The sequence below is a fragment of the Stegostoma tigrinum genome, chromosome 8 (assembly GCF_030684315.1).
Source record: "Stegostoma tigrinum isolate sSteTig4 chromosome 8, sSteTig4.hap1, whole genome shotgun sequence".
In the NCBI taxonomy this organism is placed as follows: domain Eukaryota; kingdom Metazoa; phylum Chordata; class Chondrichthyes; order Orectolobiformes; family Stegostomatidae; genus Stegostoma; species Stegostoma tigrinum.
The window spans coordinates 59,982,887-59,995,416 of NC_081361.1; the positions used below are offsets into that span (position 1 = coordinate 59,982,887).

The following is a 12,530-nucleotide window of genomic DNA, read 5'->3' on the forward strand; positions in this document are numbered from 1 at the left end:
TACTTTTTTCAATAGATTTCTTTTCAAGGTAATGAAATTTTTAGTAACATGATAATATTGTTTAGTACAAATAACAATATTTGTAATTAAATGAATCTTTATGAAAATCAGTGTAGTATAATGTGAAAAAGCAGCCAAGTCTGGTGTTTGCTATAATTGCTACATTCTGTCCCAAGGTGGCAGTATTTGCTTCATTTTAAGGCCTCCCAATTGCAGCCAGCACATATAATCTGAGATTTCACTAGGAGACAGCTACTAAATTATAATGATTTATTGACTCTTTATATTATTCTTTTTTTTCCAAAATTTCACAATTTTGTGGCAAGCACAGCCAAGTGAAAATTGTAAACAAAATAATTCTATTTCAGGTTTGGTACGTTCCTACATTCATTTGATTAATGCAAACTATGGCCTTATTTACATGAATGTGTGAAACTTATAATTAATCGTTCCACCTGAAATAATTACTCTGCCTAAAGCACATATTTCCCAAATTAAATCAAAAATACCATTTACTTTTTTTTGCTACAGAAAAAAAGGTTAGCATCAAATGTCTCCACAGAAGTTGGGACCCCATGACAGCAGAAGCTGCTATATGGTTCCCTGCATATTAAACTAGATACTGATTTAGGCAACATTTTCAAAGCTGATATATTTTAGGTTTACTTTGATATGTTGGGCCAAATTTCTCTTAATATAACAATCATCCAGTTGTTGAATTCTGGCTAAACAGAGAGGTGAGAAAAATTACAACAACCCAGCAAGTCATTGCTGAACACCTCCATGTAAGTAGGGCCATGGATAGATAGCTACAATAGAAGAAAATACTGTAATGAGCTTCTGTACTGGTTTTCTACAAGAATATAAAATGCTTAAATCCATAATAATAATTATTAATAAACATATTGATTCAAATTTACAAGATCCTGCCTTTAAAACCTCACTATGGAGTCAATCCATTTCTTTTCACCACCTCGTCTTTGCAAAAAATTGACTTGGTTACTGCAATTACTCTAATACATATTCCAAATTATTACAATACAGCATTACATTACACTAAAAAAATAATATTTCTGAAAAAATAACATTAATAGAATCTTTTACAGCAGTGCGCTGAGAAAGGTGTCAAGGTATGTTACAAAAATGCCAAAAGATGACAAAAATAAAATATATTGCTTCTGTAATAACTTAATGTGTACCAATTTATTCATAACCCATTTTCTGTTCAGTGTGCACACAGATGTGTTTTTTTCCATAATACCAGTTTACAGTTGGAGGTGACATTTTTAAAGGAACTGCCAAAAAATTATCAATGGAAAAAGTGCAGGGACTCGTCTCCACAGAAGTCATTGGAAGAATAAGGCAATGGACTGTCTTCAGGTTCCTTGGCTATTATCAGGACACCAGCACCTTCTGCAATGAGGAATTGGCAATAAATGCTGGCCTAGTCAGCGACACCCACGTACCACCAACAAATAAAACAAAAATCCATGTGTCAAGTCGGAAAATGTACTGGAACAGCCTTAAGTTTGTAAAGCTCCCATATCCCATTGGCATTATGCCCTCTTTCCTCTCAACAATCTTTGACATTAAGTTCAGAATTGGTGTAATAGCACTTTAGTGATAACACGATTTAGATGACTGATCAACCACAGGATATCAAACCAGTGGTGTTCACTGAGCATTTTTGAGACTGAGGAAGACAAAATTGATGTGCAGTCATTTTATTTTTTGAATCCAAATCTGTTGCCTTTCCCAGCAGAGCCAGGCAATGCTGGGACCTTGCTGTAGGGGTGGACGCAACTTTTTGGTACTACACACAGGTTGACTTTTCTTCATTGTATGATTTTTGAAGGAGAGCCTTGGCAGACAATTACAAACAGCGAGGCATCACAGTTGAGAAAATTCTTGTCTTACCCACCAGAACACCCACATATAAGGTACTTTCTGCTTCTATCATACATGCTGGACGCCTAAAGAATGAAGTAATCTCACTTACAAAGCTAAAATGTGAAAAACAAGGTACTGAATGATGAAGGACACAGTGTGACACAGCAGAAAGGAAAACTAAATATGGGTAGAATGGATGGTGTCCATATGAATGCAGAAGTCACATGCACCAGTGCGAAGTCAGGTGATCTGCATAGATGAACAAAGAACGTCATTGGTAATTTCAGTTCAAATAGCTAAGTACAGTGAGGCCATAATCTTTATTGGGACATCTCTAATCCGATATGACAGACTAATTATTGCCTTTGGGAAACTGTCCCTTAGCAATTCAATATCTGCAGTAGCAGCATTTCAGCAATAGCAGTAGCCCTTCGTCCAAATTTTGTTTAGATTTAAGCCAACCTTTTGAGGAAATAGCCATTTTCAGCTCTATTTGATGCACTTTTGCTCATCATAGAGTGTTTCCTTGGATCTTGGCCGTTAATCTGCCACCACTGAAAACGAATGATGCACTTACTACACAGAAAATATTTTTATGATCTAACATGGCAGTGAAATGGAACATGGCTTTGACAGAAAATGAAAATTCAGTTCTAAATCAATTCATGAAACGATCTCCTTTAAACACTCCCATGATTACTGAAAGTAACGATTAACCTTGAGCATTAGCAGTGGACTTCAAAGTGGTCGTTATCAGATGTGCTTGTCAACTGAAAAAAATGCCTGTAAAAGACGTGCCACATGAAGAAGAAAAAGAACATCTTATGAATTCTGGAGATGTTTTTAAAACTGTAAAGACTGATGGCATGTGCTAAATGTTCAGTCTACTCCAACTGTCTGAAACAGATATGATTTCATAGTGATGAAACTGAGTGATGTAAATATACCTTAAGTTGCACAAGCAATTCTTCAGTGCATAATATCTGCTGGCTGGTTATATTGTTTAAATTTCATTAGCAGAAAAATTTTATGTTTTCCACCACTTTCTCTTCTGTCTGAAACTCTTATGTGAATTGAGGTATTTGCTGGAGGAGAGTTCCAGGCTACTGTGGGAATTGTTTAAAAGCAAATTATTGCAAATGTTGGAAATTTGAAACAAACAGGGAAAATCCAATAAAAACTCAGCAGTTCTGAGGTCTGCAGCATCTGTGGACAGAGAAACAGAGTTAACGGTTGAAATCCGACATGAAATTGAGTTATTATTAACACTGTACGGATTCAATAGCACTCTTGTCACTTTTACAAAACCCAAATATCTACCTGGAAATAAAAGATCAATTCTGTAAGGACAGGATTGGAAACAAACATTCAGGAAGACACTCTAAATCCCACACAGGTGGCCTCAGGTGGAATAGGTTTGCTTAGCAAGGACAGATCAGGCTGTGGTTGCTAACCAACCCAGAACTGGCAGATGATCCCATCTCTGGTGTTGCAGGGAACATTTCTAGTCTGGGTCTTGGTGTGGTGGAGGAACCAAGCACTACAAGCGATACTGGGATGGACTCTCAACAATCACAGGGCCTTTTGCTTTAATTATCAGATTATATATTCTCTCCACTTCTGCTAAAGATCCTGAATTGATCATAGGACATTCCCAAAGGAGCCAGCTGCTTTCCAGTACCTCACTCAAAAGCCTACATTTCAACTATCACTTTAAACAAACAACAAACAACATCAGCACCGAGTAGTACATAAGAACACTCCAGCAGGTTTCAAGGGTAGCCATCAGCAACACCAAATATTTTTAATATCTCCATCTCCTGGTGTTGAAGCCACTTATGCTGTTTTTGCAGTCTCAGCCAAGATCAGCTCAGACATCATACCCAGGAACATATTATTCTGCACAGCTTTGTATCGCACCAGCCGACACATGTATCCTTGAAATTGTCAGAGCCGCTGGATTATATGAGATTTACCTTTGCTCAGTGGTAGAGAGCATTCTTGACTGACACACTCAAAGGTTCAAGTCTCACTGTAGACTTGAGAATGTTGTATGGGCTGATGCTTCAATGTAATTCTGAAGTATTAAAATAGTGAGGAAATACAGTATTGTGAGGTACAATCTTTTTGATGGCATGTTAAAGGCCCCATCTGACTGTTCCTATTGGTATAAAAGATATTATTTAAAGAACTTGGGAGTCTTTATGGTGTTCTGGATGCATTGATCATTCAAGCAACAACATCAAAACAGATTAATTCAGTGATATTTGTGAACCTTTGCCAGCTGCAGTTTGGCTTACGTGATTTCCTGGATAACAATAGTGATTACATTTGATGTGTAATTCATTGACTGTGAAGGATATTCAGATATCTCAAGACCATCAAAACAGCTATATAGAAAATAAGTTCTTTATCAACTATACTGTGATGAATCCAAACTTGCTTCCATGTGTTTCCTTCTCCTATCTTCATGCAAACATCTCTTCCCTTTGAACAATCGTGGGCAAGTAGTGGAAAGGTTCACAGACTGATCAAACTTACAAACTGCATGGTGAAGGCTTCTCCCATGGCTAACAAGACCTTGTGGGTACTTGTGTCTCTGAGCCAGAAGCTCCAGGTTTATCTACTGACCCAAAAGATATCTGTGCTACTATGTATAATCGAGGATACAATGTAGGTTTAACTGAGCAAATATGAAATAACTTTTTTAATCACTATGGTTACAGAGGCATGAAACAATGTATAATGTGGGTGCCTAGATAGAGTGATTTTAATCTTTAATAGACTGGATGAGGCAGATGCTTCTGTAATATCAGCTTTGTTAGCTCAATAAGAATACAGGTCATCTTTCAAATGTGGAACATGTTTGCTTATAAGGTTCAGATGTGAGACTTACTAACCACGGTTCTGCAGGAAAACATCCTAACCTTTAAGAAGAATGAACAGGACAGACATCTTTCAGTTATCTTCAGGTCTATAGGATAAACTGAACATTAACTGAATCGTTAATGCTTTAAAGTGGGACTCAGAAGGAATCTTCAGCTAATACATTTCTCAACAAATAAATAGTTGACATTTGGGATAAAATGGGCCTTGCTTGAACAGATTAAATCATAACTTTTCAGAGCTCTGGACTTTTTGTTTTGGAGTCATATATGTAACAAAAACATTAACTTTTGATGGGGAATAAATATACATTATTTGAACATATAGACTATCAGGAGTAAATTTACAGTGTCCCATAGCATCATGGGAAAATATCCTTCTACAAAAAGAAGATGCTGTCACCATATGGCTGTTTGAGCTTCTGAGTCTCATTTTAGTTTCTTCTGCATCATCACAAAGAACATGACAGTTCTGATGCAACCAAGTCTTGTGGGGTCCACCAAGCTGAAGGCACAGGCACTTCCTATGTTTAATGACAAAAAGCTCCATCAGCTAACACCAGAAATTCTTTTAAGGTTTTTTTCTCTTAATGGTGTGGGTTAAGATTACGTGTGCAGAGGGTCAGGAAGGCCACAGCAGACTCCAGATTAAACAGACTACCCCACCAAGGAGCACAGTTGCTGATGGGGCGGTGGCCATTGAGGCAGTGTTGAGAGTGAGACGTTGCTCCTTTGGATGTGAAGGTTCGTGCGCAGGTTCCACTGTGATGTAACCGTTGATAATTCTGATATTGGATGGCATGACTGTTGTGCTGAAAGAAAAGAAATAGGAACATCAGACACCTAGGAAGTAGGCAGCCAAGAACAATAGCATCTTTAAATAACTTCACATTACAGATAAAATTGAGAAAGTTGATATGAAATACCAGTTTGTCAAATATATCAAATAAATAGTTTCAGTAAAATGAATACTTCACGTAAAATATGTTGTGGCAGAGTGGCAGAGGGATCTTCCTAATATACTGTAACCCTCCCTTCAGGTGTGGGGGATTGCTAGGATCATGGGGAATTGAATCAGGAGTAGGCCCAAGCCTTCTTCACCTTTCAACTTGATGACGGCTCGTCTTTGACCTCATCGCTATTTCCCGCACTCTCTCTTGATAGCTTTAAGGTCTAGAAATCTCCAAATCTCGACACTGTGTATACTAAATAACTGAGCTTTCATAGCCCTATGGGCAGGGCATCCCAAGATTCTTCCTCACTACAGTCTAAATGGCCTATCCCTTGTGTTGTGACTGTAAACCCTTGGGTACTGTCACTCTCAACTGGTGGAAATATCCTTCCACCATCTAGCCTGTTGAACCCTATAAGAACCTTGCATGTTTCACTGAAATCAACTTTGATTCTTCAAGATTCTTACATGTCCTGTCTCCTTGAAGAACAATACTGCCATTCTAGGAAGAACTTCTATTGGACGCTTTCTCTGACAAATGTACCCTATCATAACTCGGGAGACCAAAACTATACACAGTACTCCAGGGGCTCAATTAGACATACATAATTGCAGCAAGCCCCCTTTACCTGTTGTTCAAATTGTCTTGCAATAAAGGCCAACATACCATGTGGTTCCTAATTGCTTGCTGCAACATGTCAATTTTCAAGGCTTTCTAAACAAGGGCAGCTACGTGCTTTCTAAGCAAAGTATGATGCTAAACTATATCAGATAATGTTAGGACTCAACCAAAAACATTGTCGAAGAGTTAGGTTTTGTAGAGCCTTAAAGAAGGAAAGCAAGGAACAGAAGTGTGAGGACTAAATTTCAGAACTTGGGACCGAAGGAACTGCAAGCACAGTCACCAATGGCAGAGTGAATAAAATTAAGAATGCTCATGAATTTATAGTTAGATGAGTGAGAATATTTCAGATGTGAAGGAAATTATAGTGAGAAAGAAGTAGTATAAGATACTCAATTTTGGAGATTATAAGGGACGAGCAATCACAATTTAGAGTAGAAATAAAGTAACAGTGACGGGAAGAGACTACAGTCTCAGGTGAGAAAAGGCTCATGAAAGGATTTGAAAACAAGAATGAAAATTCCGAAACCAAGGCTTTATTTGATCAGCTGCTGGTGTTAGTTAATAACATGGACAAATGGGTGAAAATACAGGCATGATTTAAGACATTGACAGGATGACTTCTAGTTTACAGGGAGCAGAAGGTCAGTCAGTTGTGCATTGGAATAGTCAGAGGTAACGAATGGGGGATTCATCTGCAGATAAACTGAGAAATTGTTGGGAGTCAGGTGATGCTACAGAGGTAAAAGTAGGTTGTCTTAGTGAAAGCATGAAGATGCGTGCTCAACTCTGGATCAAATACAGCATTAAGTTTGTGAACAGAGAAGTTTAATCCTAGACAGAGAGGAACAGAGCTAAGAAGTGCAATGTTGAGTGGGGCCATTAACAATACATAGAACATAGAACATAGAACAGTACAGCAAAGTACAGGCCCTTCGGCCCATGATGTTGTGCCGTGGAATAATCCTAATCCAAAAATAAAATAACCTAACCCACATTCCCCTCAATTCACTGCTGTCCATGTGCATGTCCAGCAGTCACTTAAATACATAAGCAATATTAAGAATGGACGGAATTTAGGCTCATCCAGGACTGCATGTCTGATAAGCAGTTTGAAATTAGCAACTGCATAGGATTTGAGAGGTGTGGTGAGGCAAAACTGTGTTGAGGGACTATGTGGGAGACTATTAGGGTGCTTTCAGACTGTTGTTGTGGGACAACATAGAAACAAAATAGCAGGAGGCCAAGGATAGAACCATGGCAACACCAGAAGTAACTATCAGAGAAGGAAGAAAACCACAGAATGCTAAAGAAACACAGCACGTCAGGCAGCATCTGTTCAGAGAAAAACAAAGTTAACATTTTGAGTCTAGTGATGTTCTGACATCTCAACAGATGCTGCCAGAGTTACTGTGTTCCTCCAGCACTCTTGTGTGAAGATTTCTAGCAAGTGCAGGTCTTTGTATTTATTACAGGAAGAGAACACAGTTTTTTTATTGATTCTTGAAATATGGGCATTTCTATTCTGGCCAGAATTTATTGTCCATCATCAACAGCCTTTAAGAAATTGGTGATATGCTGCCACCTTGAACTTTTGCAGTCTATTTACCTACAATGATGGTGGAGAGGGAGTTCCAGGATTTTGCCCAGCACCCTAAGGACTGGTGATATATTTCGAAGTTACGATGGTGAATGGCTTGGAGAGGAATTTGCATGTGGCGGTGCTCCCATGTATCTGCTGACCTTGTCCTTCTTGAAGGTGGTGGATATGAGATTGGAAGGCATTGTCCAGGGTGTCTTGGTGAATTTATGCAGTGCACCTTGTAGATGGTACATTACTGTTGCTACTGTATGTCAGTCATTAAGGGAATAAATATTTGTGGATGAGGGGTTGATCAAGTGGTCTGCTCTGTCCTAGATGATATCAGATTTCTTGAGTGTTGTTGGAACTGCACCCATCCAGGCAAGTGGGGAGTATGTAATTTCATTCCAAGTACACAGTGAACAGACTCTGGGAGTCAGGAGGGGAGTTACTTCCTAAAGGTTACCTAGCTCCTGACTTGATCTTGTAGTCACTGTATTTACATGGCTGGACCACTTCAACTTTTGAACAATAGTAACTCCCAGGATGTTGACAGCGGGAGATTCAACCAGTATAATAGCATTGAATGTTATGGGGCAACGGTTAGATTTTCTTTTGTTAGAGATGGTCATTGCCGAGCATGAATTGTATTTGTCATTTTTTTAGCCCAGATATGGATATGGTCCATTTGCTGATCTCTGTATTTGTAATGGATTGAAGGCCATTGATGAAACAGCTGAAGATAGTTGGGCATAGGAAGTTACCCTGAGGAAATGCTGACTGACCGTCTGACTTGGAGATCTTGCCCATCACCCGTGTTGGAACATAGAATGGAGAATCTACCTCCATGTCAATTGAGGGGGTGAGGGCTATCAAAATTGCAAAGGGTGACTGTTAGCTCGCCACTGTTTCCCATCTCCAGAGGGAAAAAGAAATCAGGTCTGTGTCTTTAATGGCTTTGGAGATGCTGAGCCTCTTTACTGTCGTAGTTTTGTTCTTTATGGTAACCCATTGTCTGGAAATAGAGCCTCCTAAAATGACAGTGTCTACTATACTGTGAATAAAACATGAGAAGGTTTTTGCAGGACACATTTGTAATCATATGCTTAGCTGTGGTACCATTTTGTTCATGTCTACATTCACTCAAATGCACTTCCAATCTAATCAACGAGCGCAAAATGTTGCAAAGGAGACCTAAATCGGTGTAAAGATTAGGGCCCAAGCAAAGAGCTGACTTCACTTCAAAAACAGTATAAAAATTAACTCTCTAATTAGCACTAATACTCATTGGGTGCGACAGGCTATCATGGAAGATTTTCAATTTTACATATAATTTCTAGAGATGGCATAAAAGGGCAGCCAAAGAAACAGAAAATACCACCCAGGCTCCAATGTGAAGGAGTAAAATGTGATTGCTCACACTAATGGCAATAAAATACCAGACAAATGACTATTTGTGATTGTATTTAAAATTCTGGGCTTTATTGTGGACATGTCTTGAACCAATATAAGAGTAAGAAATTTGAAAACAAGGATTTTTTAGACTAAGCTTAGAGCATTCAATAACTCAAGATGTGTTTGGACATTGGGATTGATACTTGAACATAAAATAACAAAGAAATACAGCCTGCCTCTTTGTAGGTTACGTGGAACAGTCCATCTTCCGCACCTACACAGGCCCCAAACCCCACCTCTTCCTCCGGTACATTGATGACTGTATCGGCGCCGCCTCTTGCTCCCCAGAGGAGCTCGAACAGTTCATCCACTTCACCAACACCTTCCACCCCAACCTTCAGTTCACCTGGGCCATCTCCAGCACATCCCTCACCTTCCTGGACCTCTCAGTCTCCATCTCAGGCAACCAGCTTGTAACTGATGTCCATTTCAAGCCCACCGACTCCCACAGCTACCTAGAATACACCTCCTCCCACCCACCCTCCTGCAAAAATTCCATCCCCTATTCCCAATTCCTCCGCCTCCGCCGCATCTGCTCCCACGATAAGACATTCCACTCCCGCACATCCCAGATGTCCAAGTTCTTTAAGGACCGCAACTTCCCCCCCACGGTGATTGAGAACGCCCTTGACCGCGTCTCCCGCATTTCCCGCGACACATCCCTCACACCCCGCCCCCGCCACAACCGCCCCAAGAGGATCCCCCTCGTTCTCACACACCACCCTACCAACCTCCGGATACAACGCATTATCCTCCGACACTTCCGCCATTTACAATCCGACCCCACCACCCAAGACATTTTTCCATCCCCACCCCTGTCTGCTTTCCGGAGAGACCACTCTCTCCGTGACTCCCTTGTTCGCTCCACACTGCCCTCCAACCCCACCACACCCGGCACCTTCCCCTGCAACCGCAGGAAATGCTACACTTGTCCCCACACCTCCTCCCTCACCCCCATCCCAGGCCCCAAGATGACATTCCACATTAAGCAGAGGTTCACCTGCACATCTGCCAATGTGGTATACTGCATCCACTGTACCCGGTGCGGCTTTCTCTACATTGGGGAAACCAAGCGGAGGCTTGGGGACCGCTTTGCAGAACACCTCCGCTCAGTTCGCAACAAACAACTGCACCTCCCAGTCGCAAACCATTTCCACTCCCCCTCCCATTCTCTTGATGACATGTCCATCATGGGCCTCCTGCACTGCCACAATGATGCCACCCGAAGGTTGCAGGAACAGCAACTCATATTCCGCCTGGGAACCCTGCAGCCATATGGTATCAATGTGGACTTCACCAGTTTCAAAATCTCCCCTTCCCCCACTGCATCCCTAAACCAGCCCAGTTCATCCCCTCCCCCCACTGCACCACACAACCAGCCCAGCTCTTCCCCCCCACCCACTGCATCCCAAAACCAGTCCAACCTGTCTCTGCCTCCCTAACCGGTTCTTCCTCTCACCCATCCCTTCCTCCCACCCCAAGCCGCACCCCCAGCTACCTACTAACCTCATCCCACCTCCTTGACCTGTCCGTCTTCCCTGGACTGACCTATCCCCTCCCTACCTCCCCACCCACACCTTCTCCACCTATCTTCTTTACTCTCCATCTTCAGTCCGCCTCCCCCTCTCTCCCTATTTATTCCAGTTCCCTCCCCCCATCCCCCTCTCTGATGAAGGGTCTAGGCCCGAAACGTCAGCTTTTGTGCGCCTGAGATGCTGCTTGGCCTGCTGTGTTCATCCAGCCTCACATTTTATTATCAAAGAAATACAAGTGTTGTGTAATTATTTTGTGTCTTAAGTTTCTTTGATCCTTTTTATCTAATGTTCCAATATATATTCAGGAAATCCCATGAGTTTTTTAAAAAAAATTATGATTTGGCCTGAAGGACATGTCTAAAATATTATAAATTTGAAACAAGTTACAGATACGTATATTTTATTACTATGTCCTGGAACATTTAAATTAATAAATAATCTCACTCCCGGACATGATGCCAATTTGTTACTCTGTTATGCTACTGGAATAAATACTTAATGGTGAATCTGATGCCCAATTTCTAAAACTTCATTTTCCATGTCTTTCCTTTATTAAGGACAAACTCAGAATACTGGCACGATGAGTTTTCTCATACAACAATTTGTCAACATAAGATTTGCACTTTTCATGTCAACAGTTGTGTTGATCAATGTCCACTGTGTAAGTCAGCGAAATGTCTGAAAAATGACACTTTTGCATACTTTGTGTGCAAACCTCTCCTGCCATAGACATCCTCTTACCTCTTCTCCAATTCTTTATTTATCTTGGGGAAAATGCCTCTGATCCCTGGCACATCTAGGATATGCCAGCTTATTATAAAATTTTACACAATGATTCCTCCAAAGACATGAGATAGCAAATTTAACAGACAATAGAAAAGAGACACGTTTTTGTAGACTATCATATGGTATGAATCATTTTAACTGTTCTATACAGCAAGTATTTCATCTGATAAGAAAAAAGAGAAAGCTAAAGGAGACAAGCTTCTAATATGAAACAGATTTTCATCTCAAAAAAACTTAACAGCGTATGTCAGATTGATAGAATGGGCTTTTATGTTTTAGATCAGTGACAAAATAGTCCCAGTTCTACTAGAACAGCATAGTTACTTGAGGTGCAAACACACATTTGAGTTATGCCTAACATTATGTTATAAACGGTGAATATTTCTACAGCTTTTAATGAAATCAGTTCTTTTATTCCAGGGCCTCTTCCAGACCTAGAATTTGTGTGTTCAGGAAATAATTCTCATTCTGCTCAGGACTACATGTTTATATTTAAAGGATGGATCTGTTACTCACACTACATACTATCATATGATTATGAGGGATACTGGCCTCCGGTATGGAACAGATTAATGTCTCTTAACTCTTGCACACATAGAGACAATCAGAAAGGTTTATGTTTTTTGCTGACACATGATAAACAGACATGATGGTTTGAACAACATTATCCTGTTCTACACACGTCCCACATGAAAGTGACACAGTGGTTATGCTTTTGAAATAACAATCCAGAGAGTGTAAGTTTGAGTCTTCCATGGCAGCTTGAGACTTTGATAAGCACAGAAGATCTGGGTATGTTTTAATAAAATGGTTAATGAGCAAG

General features: G+C 40.3%; 1 protein-coding gene across 1 annotated transcript in view; it reads right to left on the reverse strand.

Annotated features, from left to right (window-relative positions):
- Window positions 1-285: 285 nt before the first annotated feature.
- The window catches only part of LOC125456043 (metalloprotease TIKI2-like), a 383,081-nt gene continuing 370,836 nt past the window's right edge, over window positions 286-12,530 (reverse strand). The window contains exon 7 of the mRNA XM_048538687.2: window positions 286-5,587. Within this exon, the coding sequence (XP_048394644.2) occupies window positions 5,398-5,587 (190 nt within the window). The 3' untranslated portion in view covers window positions 286-5,397. The remainder of the gene's footprint in view (window positions 5,588-12,530) is intronic.